We start from the raw sequence: 14,859 nt of genomic DNA, 5'->3' as shown, positions 1-14,859 counted from the left end.
TCGCACAATGGGCTTAAATTCACAAAACGCGATAAAAGATTTTTTTGATAATTTTGTCTAAAAATATGTTTAAAATATTACTTTCAATATTTTTTTTGTTTCTGCCATCAAAATAGGTAATAAATTAAATCTAAACCTAAATAAAATATTTTTTGATATTTGGTAACTAAATAAACAATATTTCCTTTAACCCACTTCTGTCTAGTTTTGAGCGTATCCATTTCACATTACCATCCTTGACATAAGACAAAAAGACTTGATTTATTAGTTCCATAAATAGCAGATTACTGGTAAAATAAAATAGGATACAATTCATTAGTAAAGTATACCTTGATAAAGAAGCTTGTGTGGCTTTGAAACCGGTCCGTAAAAAAAAAAACAATAAGTGGTTAAAACAAAGTTGTTTTAGTGTTTCTTTTTTTTAACCATTTTATCTGGTTTTGTTTTTTTAAAAAAAAACAAAATAAATATATGTTCATTATTTTATATGTGTACAATATTATGTCTGTACTCTTTTATTTGAATCTTAATTAAAACTAATGTCTAAACACCCAATGGCAAATTATTATTTAACACTATATTTGTTGCTACAGAGAGGGAAAACATTTTTTAGAAGGGAATATGGAAGTCTAGGCATTTACAGGGCTTGTGACTTGTCATTGGCTTCTTTAAGTGGCCAATTTTCTCACTGTGTAGCATTCACCATTCTGCCTATATTTGGACATCTTTATTCCAATAATTATTTCATCTGTTGATTTTTGTGAAGTTAAAGAGCTGAAACCTTTATTTATGCGGGTGAGATTCATCTAAATAAATTATTGCACCAACATACTAGGCAACGCCTAAAAATGTTATTTTTTCTATTTCTATACTTCTTCATGGACCAGGTGGATTTATCAACAACATTTGCTAATAAATATATATATTTAATAACTCTTTAGGGAGGAAATCCAGCCGTTCTGCAAATATTTGGACAAACTCAAAACATTGTTGAATTAACTAACTGATAAAAGAAGTAGTAGTTATAAAAATTGGAAAATTGTTTTCAGGCATTGCCTAGTAGGAGAATTGGTTCTGCCGGAAATGTGGATGTTAAAACATAGGCAAAATTGTGAATGTTACACAGTGTGTAAAGTGGCCTCTCGAACCAGCCAATGACACGTCATAAGTCTTGTAAATGCCTAGACTTCCGTATTCCCTTCTCAACAATGTTTTCCTTCTCCGTTGCAACCAATTAAGTGTAAAATAACTCCCTAGGGAGGAAATTTAACCAATCTGCAAACATTTGGACGTACTCAAAATATTGTTGTATTATAACAGTTTATCGGGACAAATGTGTTTTAATACTTTTTTTTAATTTTTGTAATATTGTAATATCATGTTTATTTTATTAAATAAAGTCTATGATTATCGTGTATATTTTTCAAACAGAGTGATAGTTTATTTATTTATTTGAATTTTTGTACATAATGTTATTTGTACATTAGCGGACTTATTGCCAAATGGCAATTTCTTCCAACCAACCAATAAAATAATAGTTTTTTTGTTTTATAATTCAAGTTACAAAACATATTCAATCGAAAATAAAGATTAAAAAGCTAAAGATATATAAAAATAGAAATAAACGTATTTGTTTATAAATTACATTAAATCAAAACTATTACTCAATAGGAAAAAGGAAAAGATAGTTTTAGATCGATTAAACAAAAAAAAAACATTTTTAATACATCACTAAGTACCTACCTATCTATAATTATTGTTGCTAGTTAGTGTATTCAATATTAGGTAACTACTGCGCGAACGCTTCGCTATTCGCCATACGACCAACAGTTCTGTAGTTGACACTCAAAACTACCTCAGAACAGTTCGTACTGCCAGACCGAACGCACGCGGGGTACAAATCGGACTATACCAGTTCACACTCCGCGAAAATAACAGCCGTGTGCAGTGTGTCGACAAACCTGAAATACTAATTTCAGCTTTATCAATGTGAAAATAATTCTGAAAAAAACAAGTGAAGAACGAGATACTGCCAGTGTATTGAACGCGTTATTTAAATAAAACAAAAGAGACTGGCTGTTAATTGCTGTTTAATATTTGATTATACGGTTAATTAAGTTTTTAGATACTGGAGTTTATTGTGGACAGACGAATATTTTACGCATCAAAAATAATATAAATTAAAATGTAATATTGACGCGCGTTGATTTATTGTTGTTTTTACGCGAAATCGTGATTCGATAGTAAAATATATTTGTTGTTATTATTTTTTTATACAACAAACATGACGAAATACAGGCTAAACGAAAATGCGACGACGGTTGTAGTCAACCCGAATTATCTCAGCAATTCGGATAGGTTCGCTCAAAACTCTTTCGATTTCGAGCCTCCTGATCTCGGCGCAGCTGGGAAGCGCATGGACGTGGAATCCGGTAGGAAGGACGACGGTTGCAAGAAAGAAACCGTCGGAGGATGGACCCTGGAAGATGCCGACAGGACAGGCCGAGGACTGGCGCCCTCTTGCTGCTTCAGAGCGTCGAAGGAGAGTGATTGTGGAAAGGTCCGAAGTTCCTGTTTCGTCACACACTCGCAGAACTGTACTAACGGGCCCGTTCCGAATGGTTTCCAGAAATCTGCATGCATGGAAGGGTGTCTAAATAACAGATATGGAACAAGTAAGTAACTGTTTATTTCTTAATATTTTCTTCTTCTGTGCCACATTCCAGCCACTAAGTTTAGAGACGGCTTCTTTATTTACTGATTTATTGTATAAGCAGACAATTCCATATTAAATTTGGTAATGTATCCAAAATAAAACACGTTAATTAAATTTTAATTATATTTTATTTTTTTAAATATACAAGAGGTTATATTGTGACGCGTTTCGTATTGTTGGAACATTTTCATACTCTTAAAATTTGGTTTGTTGAAAATGTCCCAACAAGATTTATTTATTTATCTCATTTATCGCTCCCAGAGTGTTTAATGTTTTGGAAGAGCGTATTAAGCTCTCGTGGACAAAAACTATTTTCAGGAAAGTAGTTAAAGACTGGATATTCCTTAGTGGGAGGGATTTGAGTAGGAAACTCCTTGATGATTTTCCGAATGTTTAAGTTTACTGTTCCTATATTGATGTGCCATATATATATACATATATGTATTTTTTTTAAATTATTTTTTATGTTTCTGATCCTATATGTGTGGTGATAAACTCATGTGTCTGTGTCAACTAATTGCTAGTCCCATCTCAACACAGGACTTTTAGTCTCATGGAGTTAGGACTTATGTCTCTAATAATGTACAATAAACTTATGTATGTAAATAATTAAATGGATATGGGCCTCTTCCATATTCTTCCATTTTTCTCGGTAGGTTGATACTTGCAGCCAATTTTTACCCCCTACAGCAGCTATGTAGTCGGACCATCTTTTTTGAAGGTCTCCATCTTAAAATTTTACGGGTCCATCTTGTGGGGTCTTGTCTCGCAACATGTCCTGCCCATTGCCACTTCAGTCTTGCTACGCGAAAATCCAATAAACGTATTTTATTTTGGATACATTACCAATTTTTTTATTTACATTAAAATCAAAATTTAATGTCACTATCTAAGTATTCGAGTTTTTTCTTTCTCCTTTTATTTCCTTCCCATCCCCGCTCCTCTCTTCATAGTATAGTGTATAAGTTTTTTGTATTTATACCGAGAATATTATTTCCATACGGTACTTCTTATTTTCTTTGACTGAACGATTTGGGTAGGTGTAGGTAGGAAAAAATAAAACATGTATAAATTGTTGAATAAATCAAATAAATAGCGGCTATTTAACAAATAATAAGACAAAAACATCAACAATATTTTGAGTATGTTCAAATGCTTACAGACTGGCTGGATTTCCTCCCTACGAAGTTATTAATATTTAAATTTGTTGCAACAGAAAGGGAAACCATTTTTGATAAGAAAATATGGAAGTCTAGGCATTTCCAGGCTTATGACCGGTCATAAGCTGGTGTATGTGGCCACTTCACACACTGCGTAACATTCACCATTCTGCTTATATTTGAACATCCACATTTCCTCAACTCTTCCATCTGTTGACATTTGTGAAGCAAAAGAATGAAAACCTTTATCATGTAGGTTAGATTCATCCGGCTGAACCAATTCGCCAACTAGGCGACTCCTGAAAACACAGTGTGTGAAGTGGCCACTTAAACACACCAATGACAGGCCATAAGCCCCGTAAATGACTAGACTTCCATATTCCGTTCTCTATCGCAACAAATTTAAAGACAAAAATATGTTTGATCCCACTAACTACTTTCTCCATTTTTGTATGCGAAAGAAAAACTACAGTATCTCCAAAAACCCAACTTTTCAAGAGAGACAAATTGGTGATTTTTCATGCTTTAAAGATTTTGCATTTTTCAATTAAAGGCTTTAAATAAAGTAAATCTGTTTTCTAAAATATATTAATATAGATTTCAAAATACATATTTTAAAAATCTTTGGGGACTGTATGTTTTCTTACTGTCCTTAACCTCGGTGTTTGGTTACAACAAATAATTAATCAATTATCTTTGTTTGAAAAAAAATTAGAGTTTATGCTATTTACCAATTTGAATTAAACTCAAGTCGATTATATTTGGAGTTGCCGTGGTTTACATCTCGCTTACAGTATTAAATTATGCCCCAGTAGAAGGGTACACGTGTTTTGTTTTTTTTAGAGTAATTCAACAAAAACTTTGAGGCGAAGCTCTGTTTTTTTTTTATTTAAAAAAAACATAATAAAACTCAAAGATTATCAATGGTACATTTTTGCTATAATATATACCTTTTTACGTTCAAATAAAACTATTTTTTGTTCTTTTTATGGCATGGTATATGCCCTTCCAAGTTGGCACAATTCTATTTATTTATTTATTATTAAAAATTACACTCGTTTAAATATTAATGAACTTATTAAGGTTTTTAAGGCTGTGCCCGTGTCATACCGTGATAATTAACATTGAAAAATACATAGTAAAATTAATTAGATGAAATTATAATGACATGTGATGCAATAGAACAACAATCCAGAAAAACAAGGTATAAGTAAGAAATAATAAAATTCCAAAGAATACAATGTAAAAAGAAAGTCAGATGTAAATATTAAAATATAAATTATACTTATTTAGATTCAAATCAACAAAATAATAGTAAAATATAGTAGTATTGAAAAAAAAACTAAACAATACTATCATTTGAATCAATAGAAAAATAATATATATATAAAAACATAATTGAGATATGGTTTCTAAAATCTAACTATATTATAGTAAGAAATAGGAGTAATAAATAATATGCTAAATAAAGTGAGTATTAATTAAATAGGCAATACAAAAATTATATTTAGTAACTTAAAAAAAACAGTACCTACGGGATAAATTGTAATTCTTGAATTAAATAGGGCTGTGGTCCCGTGGCTAGTGTTGCGGACTAACGGGTCAGAGGTCTGAGGTTTTAACCCCAGTCTACCTCAACTTGTTTCCTATTTTATAAAAGTGAGTTATTTACAACTCGATGAAAATGATCGCAAAATTGAAATATTTGGGTAGATTCCACACTAGTCATAGTCTTAATAGTTTTTTTTTCAAATAAATAATAAATTTTAATAATCTCCCCGATGAACTAAAAGCTAATAAAACTATTATATCACAAAATAAATTCACAGTAAACATAAATAAATTTTGTAAAAACAGCTTTCTATTTTAATTAGTAGAGGAAATGAAGCATATTTGGAATAGTGTTGGTAATTTGGAATACTGCCCTAACTTTTGATACAAAAGGGACACCTACCGGCAATACTAACAAATATTACAAGCTACAGTTGCAAGCCCTGATTTCGGTCGATATAGTAGTCCTTCATTGGTTTAGGATGAATACTGACATATTATGTGAAATCGTTTCCGTCAAAACTTTTTCCGTAAGTTTTGAATCGAATATTATCCCTAAATATTGCAGTTGTTTCCATTTTTTTTTTACACTGCATCATCACATATTTAATAGGCCCTAAAGGAGGCTTCAGTGCCTCATGTGTGGAATTTGTACAAATATTTTTCCTTATCGTTAAAAGTGAACGTAATTTAGAAAACGGTATTCCAAATTATGTGTATTTCTGTAAAAACACGTTATTTATTATTTTACATATTTTTGTTTTTTATAAAAACTGTTTTGATTTAATGAGATTTTCGCATTCCGACATTTTATAATAAATTAAGTTAACTAACTGTTTATCGAGTTCGATGTATTAAATCTCCTTTATTGTACATTTTGCACTCTAAATGTAAATGATATTCCAAATATGCTTCCTTTCCTCTATTACTGTATTATTATTTTATGATTTTCTCTTTGTTTCGTATATTTTTATTCTCGTGTTTATTTGAAACTATTTACATAACTTCAAATTACTTATTATAACAGTATAAGTCGCTCTCCAAGCACAAGAGCTAGTCTCTTTTTTGGAATGTTAGAGTTTTAATGATTAACTTAATACATAAAATAACATGTACTATTTTATGTAACTATGTTAATCAAAAAATCTCAAGTAGACAAACATTTATTACAAAATAAATATGTGAAAAAATCGACAACAGGACATCATGATGTGGATGAAATTTTTTATTAAATATTATAAACAAAGTTACAAAACATTTCAATAGGAAGTAAAAAAATTGTGTGGACATTTTTTTACAAGGCCTATTACTTAAGAGTATCTATTTATTTATTTATATATATACACGGCACGTAGTGCCATTCACTTTACAAAAAATATATATTCTGCAGAAATAAACAATTCAATATAGTAGATAAAAGAGGGGAAAAAAAGCATAAAAAGTTTAGACACAGTGGTTTCATTCAATGAACACGCGTTCATTGAATGAAACCACTGTGAACATATTGTGTTAAAAATAAAAAAATCATTATAAGGAATAAAAATATTTAAAAAAACATTTAAAGAAATATAAAAAATAAAAAGCACGAAAATGTTTTATATATTTTTTTTATTTATTATTATTTTAAGTTATTTAAAAAAAAAGACAGATAGGTATATCTTTAATCATAATTACATTGAACAAAAACATACAAAATTACAAAATTTAAGTTAAGGAGAAAAAAAATATTTTTTTATAGTTAAAAATAAAAATCCAATAAACATATAATATATGTTCACTAAAATATACTAAAACCAGAAAAAAAGTAAAGAGAGGGCAATTATTTTTTTTTAAATATAGCATAGGTACATAACTATAGCTTGACATATGTAAGTTACAGTTCACCATCTTTGAAATAATTCAAAAGAGGTGATTTATATAAACTTTACTTTATGTTAAATATATTAGCAACGTCAGAATAGCTATTGCCGAGTACATGAAGTGTGCAAATGCATATGTATTTTATTTAATTTTTAAAATAAAAATTTAATGATAATAAAAAAAAATATATTGATGCACGGAGCCTGAACAGGTGTTCCGCAAAAAAATGCAATGAAATTAAATTTCGCAGTAATTCAATATGAAAACGACTCTTCTGCTATTTTTCCATGAACTAGTAAGGACGATTCTTGCGTTTGAAATCCATTTTCTGTGACAGATAAAGTAGGCTTAAGAAAAGAGATTATGAAAATTTAATCGATTTAATCAGCGAATCTGATTTGAAACAAATATACGAAGATTAAAGCGGACGATTTTGTTAGGCGAGTACATCAATGTACCAAAACAACTATCATCGTTTTACTTCCGTTTCCTGAGACTTATTCATGTGAAGTGAGATTTTCTAATTAATTAATGCTGCTATAATTGTTTTAATAAAATTCTATATTTTTATTTTTAGTAATACCCTACATAAAAAAATTGCTAAAATTTTCGAAATTCCTTTGCTGAAAAACTTTGGTAAACTCTGTTTTACATCATACAAATATGAATGGATAACATTTTCAGTAATTAAGTTATTCATAACAATAAATATCTTCTTACGTCGCATTGTGTACGTATGCGGAATTGACAGGAATGTTATGCATTTGAAACATTTTTAACAGGAATTCATAACAAAACAGCTTCACAGGAAATCTTTGGTACTCATGTTTGTACAATATAATCCATTTTTCTTGGCACCGTAAAACGTGAGCACATTCAAAGTACTGTCTGGATGAAAACGAAACTCAGCCAGGCAATTATGTAAATATAAAGGTAAAATTATTATTTTAAATCCTTATTTAAACCATTCAAAATCACTAAAATGTTTTTTCCCAACGCTGGCTGAAGCAGCAAACTTCCGTTGTCATCACCAAAGTACTTTCGAAACAACCCAAATTTTTACCGGACACGGAGCCATGAGAAGTTACCCATATAGGTTTTAAATTAAGGAATGATGACTATTGTCCATGCGATGATATTTCTTCCCAAAATATCGAACATCTGTTATTTCAGTGACCATTTTTCAGTTAACAATGCCATAATCTTAAAGCAGAATGCAGGAAAGATGGAATATCCTTTGTAGAATAGAATAACAGATTGTCCTTAAAAGTAGTTATCGCGCTCCATTGTTCTTAGACTTTGCAACAATGGCGATTGGATTCATAAGGGTAATAAACCAAAATCAGTGATCAAAAATCCCATTTCCAAGATAAACTATAACGAACTCTTCTGAGTACATTGGCCTTGTACACGACACGTAGGCCTACAGGGGTACAAACCTTTATTTTAAAAAAATTAAAAATCCTTATTGAATTTTAAATAGAACATTTAAAAAGCCTACTTTTTTTAAAATTAATCAAGAAAAAATTCAATCAAATTTTTTTTTTCAACACAACATGCCAGGAGGCACAATTACAGCACAGAGGCTTAAGAAAAATCACGTTCAATTTGTTTGTGTTCTTACCGGAAATCAAACCCAGAACCTTCCATGCGTGAGTCAAGCGTCCTTACCGCTACACCACCCCTATTTTTTGAACATAGATGTATTATGTATGTTTATGACATTTTTATATTTCAATACTAAGCTTTCTAATTCTCTAATATAGCAGTGTGCCAGGGGCGAGCTCTCCCGATAACCGATTATTTGCAGCTTACCATATTTTTTTGGTATCGAAAGTAATGTTTTATATTACATTTTTATTAGGAAAAAATATATATCACAAAAATAGTAATAATAATAATACATTGCATTTTTTGGGTTAATCAATTTACATCATATTCCATACAGCGAGCAAGCTGCACCTCTATCGGCCAAAATTATTACTGCCGGATTACAGTAGCGTGCGTGGCCAAAGATAAAACATGAATTTCATTACGTCTCTAAACTCCAAATTTCAGATTTACCTTAGAATAATTTAACTTACTGGTGGATTTTTATAAGCTGGCGCGTGCGCTATACTTACACATACGCATTGTGTAGTATCCGTAAATAAGCCCATGGTATGACATCGCACGGCATACGCATTATGAAAATAATCTATGCGTTCGTCTAAATTTCGCTGTGATTCTTAGTAGTAAAAATATAAAAATATGTACGAGTACTAAGTTATGGATTAAAACCACTGGTTTATAAATATGTAGGTATTTTCATTTAATCGATACATGAATAAGTCGATTAGGCAGTGATGGCGCTTTCGCAAAACTTACACAAAAACATTTTTAATGTTCAGAATACTGATTTTAAAAATCTATATTTTAAATATTGCTATATCAAATGTTTTTAAAAATCTCTTTTGGATTAGAGCGGAAAAAAACAATTACTTAAGAAAATGACAAATATTTACGAGTATTTATTTTTATTTATTTTAACAAGCATGTTTTTTTATTTAATACTTTGTGTTCATTATAATACTAACTAATAGAGTGTAATTAAAATGCACAGTACAAATTATATCGAAAAAATATGTAAACACACATATTGATAAGCAATAAATCTTGTTATTTATATACTTAAAATAATTTTCATAAATTCGCATTCTAGTTCTTGAATAATTGAATATAAAAAATACATTTTTTCTAATTTCAATTGCCCCTTGTTCTTGAAAGGACTATAATTCGTAAAATGCAAAATTTTAAAAAATAATTCCAAAAATTAAAAATAATAAAACAAAGTATTTTAGTAAATTAATATTACAACACCGAATTTTAAAAAAAAGGTAGCACATTTGGTTAAAATTTAATACAACGTTTTTTAAAATCAACAACCTGTAGATTTTAAATGCGTTAGTGTGAGTTTTTTGAACGCGCCAGCTTAAGTTAAACCACTAGTAAGATTACAGTAAAATCTCGCAGCTTTCCGAAATGCAATTTAGTCTTTCAACACTCTTTCATAAGGGCTATTATTCTTTAAAATAAAACAGCTTCACTTTAGACAGTGCAAGTGAGATAGTATTATACGCGCCCGTTTAAATGTGAAAATGAGATAACGAATATGTGTACGAGTATATAACATAGAAATTAAATTAAGATAATCTTTAAGTCCTGTTCGGTGGTTTGAAAGTTTATTTATTTAAAAATAAATAATATTACGAATTGACATTTTAATCCTTAGTATCAGTTTTAAATTTGAAGCCTCCTTATTTCGCATTCTAGAAAATTAATTCTTAGAAACACTTTCATAATCACTGTCAACAAACTATATTCATTTCACAGTAGCTTAACCGGTAACCCTTTGGCGGGCTTCGGTTATTATAGTTCATAATGTTTGTAGTTAAGTTTAATTGTTATTTAACCGACAGACTAATCTTGGATTGTTATATAAAGGTAGGTAGGAATAGGGTTGCCAAGTGTATTAGAAAAAAAATAACAAATACAGTAGAACTCCGTTTATCTGAACTCCAGCTAACCGAATTGCTAAATATCCGGATCATTATCAGGAAATTTAAAAAAGAGATATGGTTATAACAAATAAAATTAAGTGATTAACTTTGCTGGACATGTTTAAATAAATAGGAGCGAAGGTTTTAACGGTCACTGTTATCAATATGTTTCTTTTTTGGGTGATACCGTGTGTGTTGGATTTGTTCCAACATTTCAGCTACCATTGCAGGGGCCATCCACCAAATCCGCAATAGCAAAACGTTTTATTGACACCGGACATTTTTTCGCCTTCAAACCATTTTTTTTACATGAACCCAGTAATTTCAGTGCACGAATAATAAAAGAGGCAATTGAAATACACAAACACCCAAATGACATAAACAAAGACGACGGGCTTAAATTAAACTCAACATGGTTCCCAGCACTACATACTAAAAAACACACAGTTTACTCTGAAGATGGCTCCTGTATGAGAGTAATTTTGAGAAAGAATAGATACACTTGGATAAAGTTGATGCTGAAACAAACAAACATTATGTTTTTTGGTTCACAAAATGATTAATGGTTATTCCTCAAAAGAGTTGACTAAAAAGGTTTTTTCTTATCAATGTGAACGTGGATATGAAACTAGAAATTAAAATAAAGTAAGGCTGCCATTTCGTAAGAACGAAGACACAGAACTCGTTAATGCACCGAGCTGAACAGTTATATTCTTACTTTAGAAGATCGCCGTCTACTGTTGGACATGGGGGTGCTTCATGACATACTTAGTGGACGCCTTGATAGTCCGGCTCTTTTGTCGGAGTTATCATTAAATGTCCCCGGCTACCGCACCCGTCACACGTCGAGCTCTCTATTTCATGTGCCAGCAGTTCGTACGAACTATGCCCAGAACTCTCCACTTATACTTTTTGTTAGTGAATATAATTTGAACTTTCCCCTTATTGATCCATTTGATTGTAAAAAAATAACATTTAAAATGCGCGTCTTAAAACATACTTTTTTGTTTTATACTTAGTTTCAATAATAAAGTCTTATTTTATGTTATCTTATTTTATTATATTTTATCTCTAATTCTTAATATTTTTAATATATTTGTATTTTCGACACTTGACACTTGTGCAATATTTACACACATATCCACTCTCATTCCAATATAACACCCACTCACCCACTCTCTCACTCACTTACACTCACACAAACACACTAGTATGTATTGTACGTGTATTTAATGTATTTCTGTGGATATCTGTCATTGGTTTTATTCTCTGTATATTTTATTTGTTGTATTTTTGTTACATATATTACTGTTGATATCCCCAATAAATAAAAATAAAAAATTATAAGGAAATACCATTAGAAATAAGAAAACAAAAAAAATATTATTTCATTTAAATGTAAGTTAACAAAACATGTGTAAAGCAAATAAGTTAGCTCTTAAAATGTAATTGTATTCAAGTTGGCTTAAAATAAGTTTTTTTTTTAATGTGTGTATATTATTTAGAAATGTTAAAAATTAGTACATATTGTCATAATAATTAGATACAAGTTAATATATTCATATATTACGTTTGTTCTATTTTAAGAATAAATAAATTTTAAAAACATGATTGAAATTGATTAATGAGATAAAAAAACATAAAACAACTATGAGATGAAGAGCATTTTAGAGAAGGTAATGTAGAAGTCTAGGCATCTACAGGGCTAATGACCTTTCATTGGCTGGTTTAAGTGGCGACTTTACACACTGTGTACCATTCACCATTCTGCCCATATTTGATGCCCATTCAATTCTTTCATCTGTTGATGTTTGTGAAGTTACAGGAAGTTTTGTGCATTACAGGTCATAAGCCCTGTAGATGCCTAGACGTCTTTATTACCTTCTGTAAAATGTTCTTCATCTCTGTTGAATTATGTTAATAAAAACAGCTCCCCAGGGTGTTGAATCCAGTTCTTGTTTACAAAAATTTAGACAAACTCTAAATATTGTTGAGATAAAAAAAGATAGAAATTAATGTAATAAATAATATGTGAATGCTTTTAAAAAAATTCTATACATATCTACTTTTACACATTTTGTAAATGTTATTACTGTAACTCTCCAAAAAAAGAGACTAACTCTTGTGCTTGGAGAATGACTTACACTGTTGTAGTTGTTTGTTTAAAAGAGTTTATATAATTTTATATACGAATACATGAGAAAAAAAAAATAGTATATATAAAGAAAAAACATAAAACAATAATACATTTATACTAATTAAAATTTAATGTAGTTTTTACTTGTGTTCAAAAAATTCTTTGGATTTACTTTAAATTTATTTATTGATATATTATTATTATAGTTTTGAGTTCATTGGGAAGATTATTATAATTTATTACACCTTTGAAGACAAGGCTATTTTGACCATGACTTGTGTGTAATTTAGGAATTTTAATATTATGTTAGTATTTGAGTGACTTATTCATCTCAAATTCTTTTATTATTTCCTCTTTTTAAATTTGTATAATATAATTTATTTTATAAAGAGTGTGTACTGTATGAACCTTAAATATTTCATATAGACTTTCCGTATTGAATGTTTAGAGTTTCTTTAGAATTACTTTAATAATTAATATTTGTACTACTTTAAGAGGGTTTAATATATTGGCATATGCATCACCCCACCCTACAATACCATATTGTAACAAAGATTGTACAATTGAGTGATAAGCTATTTTAAAATTATTTATTATTAAAATATTCCTTTATCTAATAAATGTGGTTATACGTTTTCTAATTCGTTTAACTAGTTCACTAATATGGTCTTTCCATTTTAAGTTTTGGTCTATATATACACCACGATATTTAATTTTATTTGTTGTATCAAGTAATGAATATGTAACATCACAGTTAGTTTTGTTGCAATTGCTTTGATGAATAATTATTTTTACTACTGAAACTAAATTTGTTTTGTTAATAAAAAACGGGATGATTTTTGTCTTTTCCGTATTTAAAGATAATATATTTTTGTCAAACCATAATTTCAATTTATTTTTAACGTCATTAGCTACTAAATTTACTGAGTTCAAATTTACTCCCTCAACTAAAACAAATGTATCATCGGCATATGATATTATTTTTAAAATTTAAATTTTGACAAAATATGTCATTGACATATATACTAAATAAAAGCGGACCTATCACCGTACCCTGAGGTATCCCAAAATCGCAAGTTCCCACTTGACTATATGTATATTTTATTTTTTCCATTTTTGGTCGTTGGAATAGATAACTTTTTAGCCATTCAATGGTTTTGCCACCTCTTTCTTAATTAAAACACAATAAAATTAACTAAATAAATTATGTAACTTCCTATTATAATACAGGCTCTGGCAACCCTAGATATATATAGCATGTACGTAAATATGCGTTTGTGTGCATGTGCAACATACTGTCTGTTCTTAGAAATGCATGGAAAACTAATGCATACCTTGTATCGATAATGAGTTTGATAATACCTGAACTGAACGTAGCCACCAGTCGGTTCCTAAGAAAACGCATTATTTGTCCATAAACTCGTTTAACAAAACTGTTAGCATTCACAAATTGACAGCAGTGCGGTGGGCCAAATACGTGACAATCTGAACGAACAAACATGTTTTTTACATTGAGATGTAATATCTGTGCTGATACGGAAAAGGGGCACAAGTCGGGTTTTTTGCCAAATTGAGTTATTAATATAATTTGATACTCCATTTACAGGCACACAAGTATAATAAAAAAAATCCTATGCCTAATAATAAAAAGGCGATTTTACCATTTGGGCCTAAGTCACCCGTCCATGCACTTTGTAGCTGCCAGACGATTAGTAATCTAGCTTCAATAGGTAAATGTTATCAACTATCAAATATACAAATTTAGTTAATGAGGTCTAGAATTCCAACCGTCCATGCGCTCAGTAGCTGCAAGACTTGTTGTTATCTAACTTCTATTTTTATAAATTTGTTTGTTATATATATATTTTTTAAATCTCTTAACTTTATTGTCAAATA

At 29.7% G+C, this 14,859-nt stretch overlaps 1 protein-coding gene across 1 annotated transcript in view; it reads left to right on the top strand.

Annotated features, from left to right (window-relative positions):
- Positions 1–1,810: 1,810 nt before the first annotated feature.
- Positions 1,811–14,859, top strand: part of LOC148281618 (sodium-independent sulfate anion transporter-like) — a 49,496-nt gene continuing 36,447 nt past the window's right edge. The window contains exon 1 of the mRNA XM_088226449.1: positions 1,811–2,675. Within this exon, the coding sequence (XP_088082575.1) occupies positions 2,285–2,675 (391 nt within the window). The 5' untranslated portion in view covers positions 1,811–2,284. The remainder of the gene's footprint in view (positions 2,676–14,859) is intronic.

This window comes from Micrasema longulum, unplaced genomic scaffold (genome assembly GCF_059751315.1).
Source record: "Micrasema longulum isolate JH-2025_06_02 unplaced genomic scaffold, ASM5975131v1 h1tg000431l, whole genome shotgun sequence".
Lineage (NCBI taxonomy): Eukaryota > Metazoa > Arthropoda > Insecta > Trichoptera > Brachycentridae > Micrasema > Micrasema longulum.
Note: the sequence above shows the minus strand (reverse complement) of the source record. Positions and strands in the feature narration are given on the sequence as shown.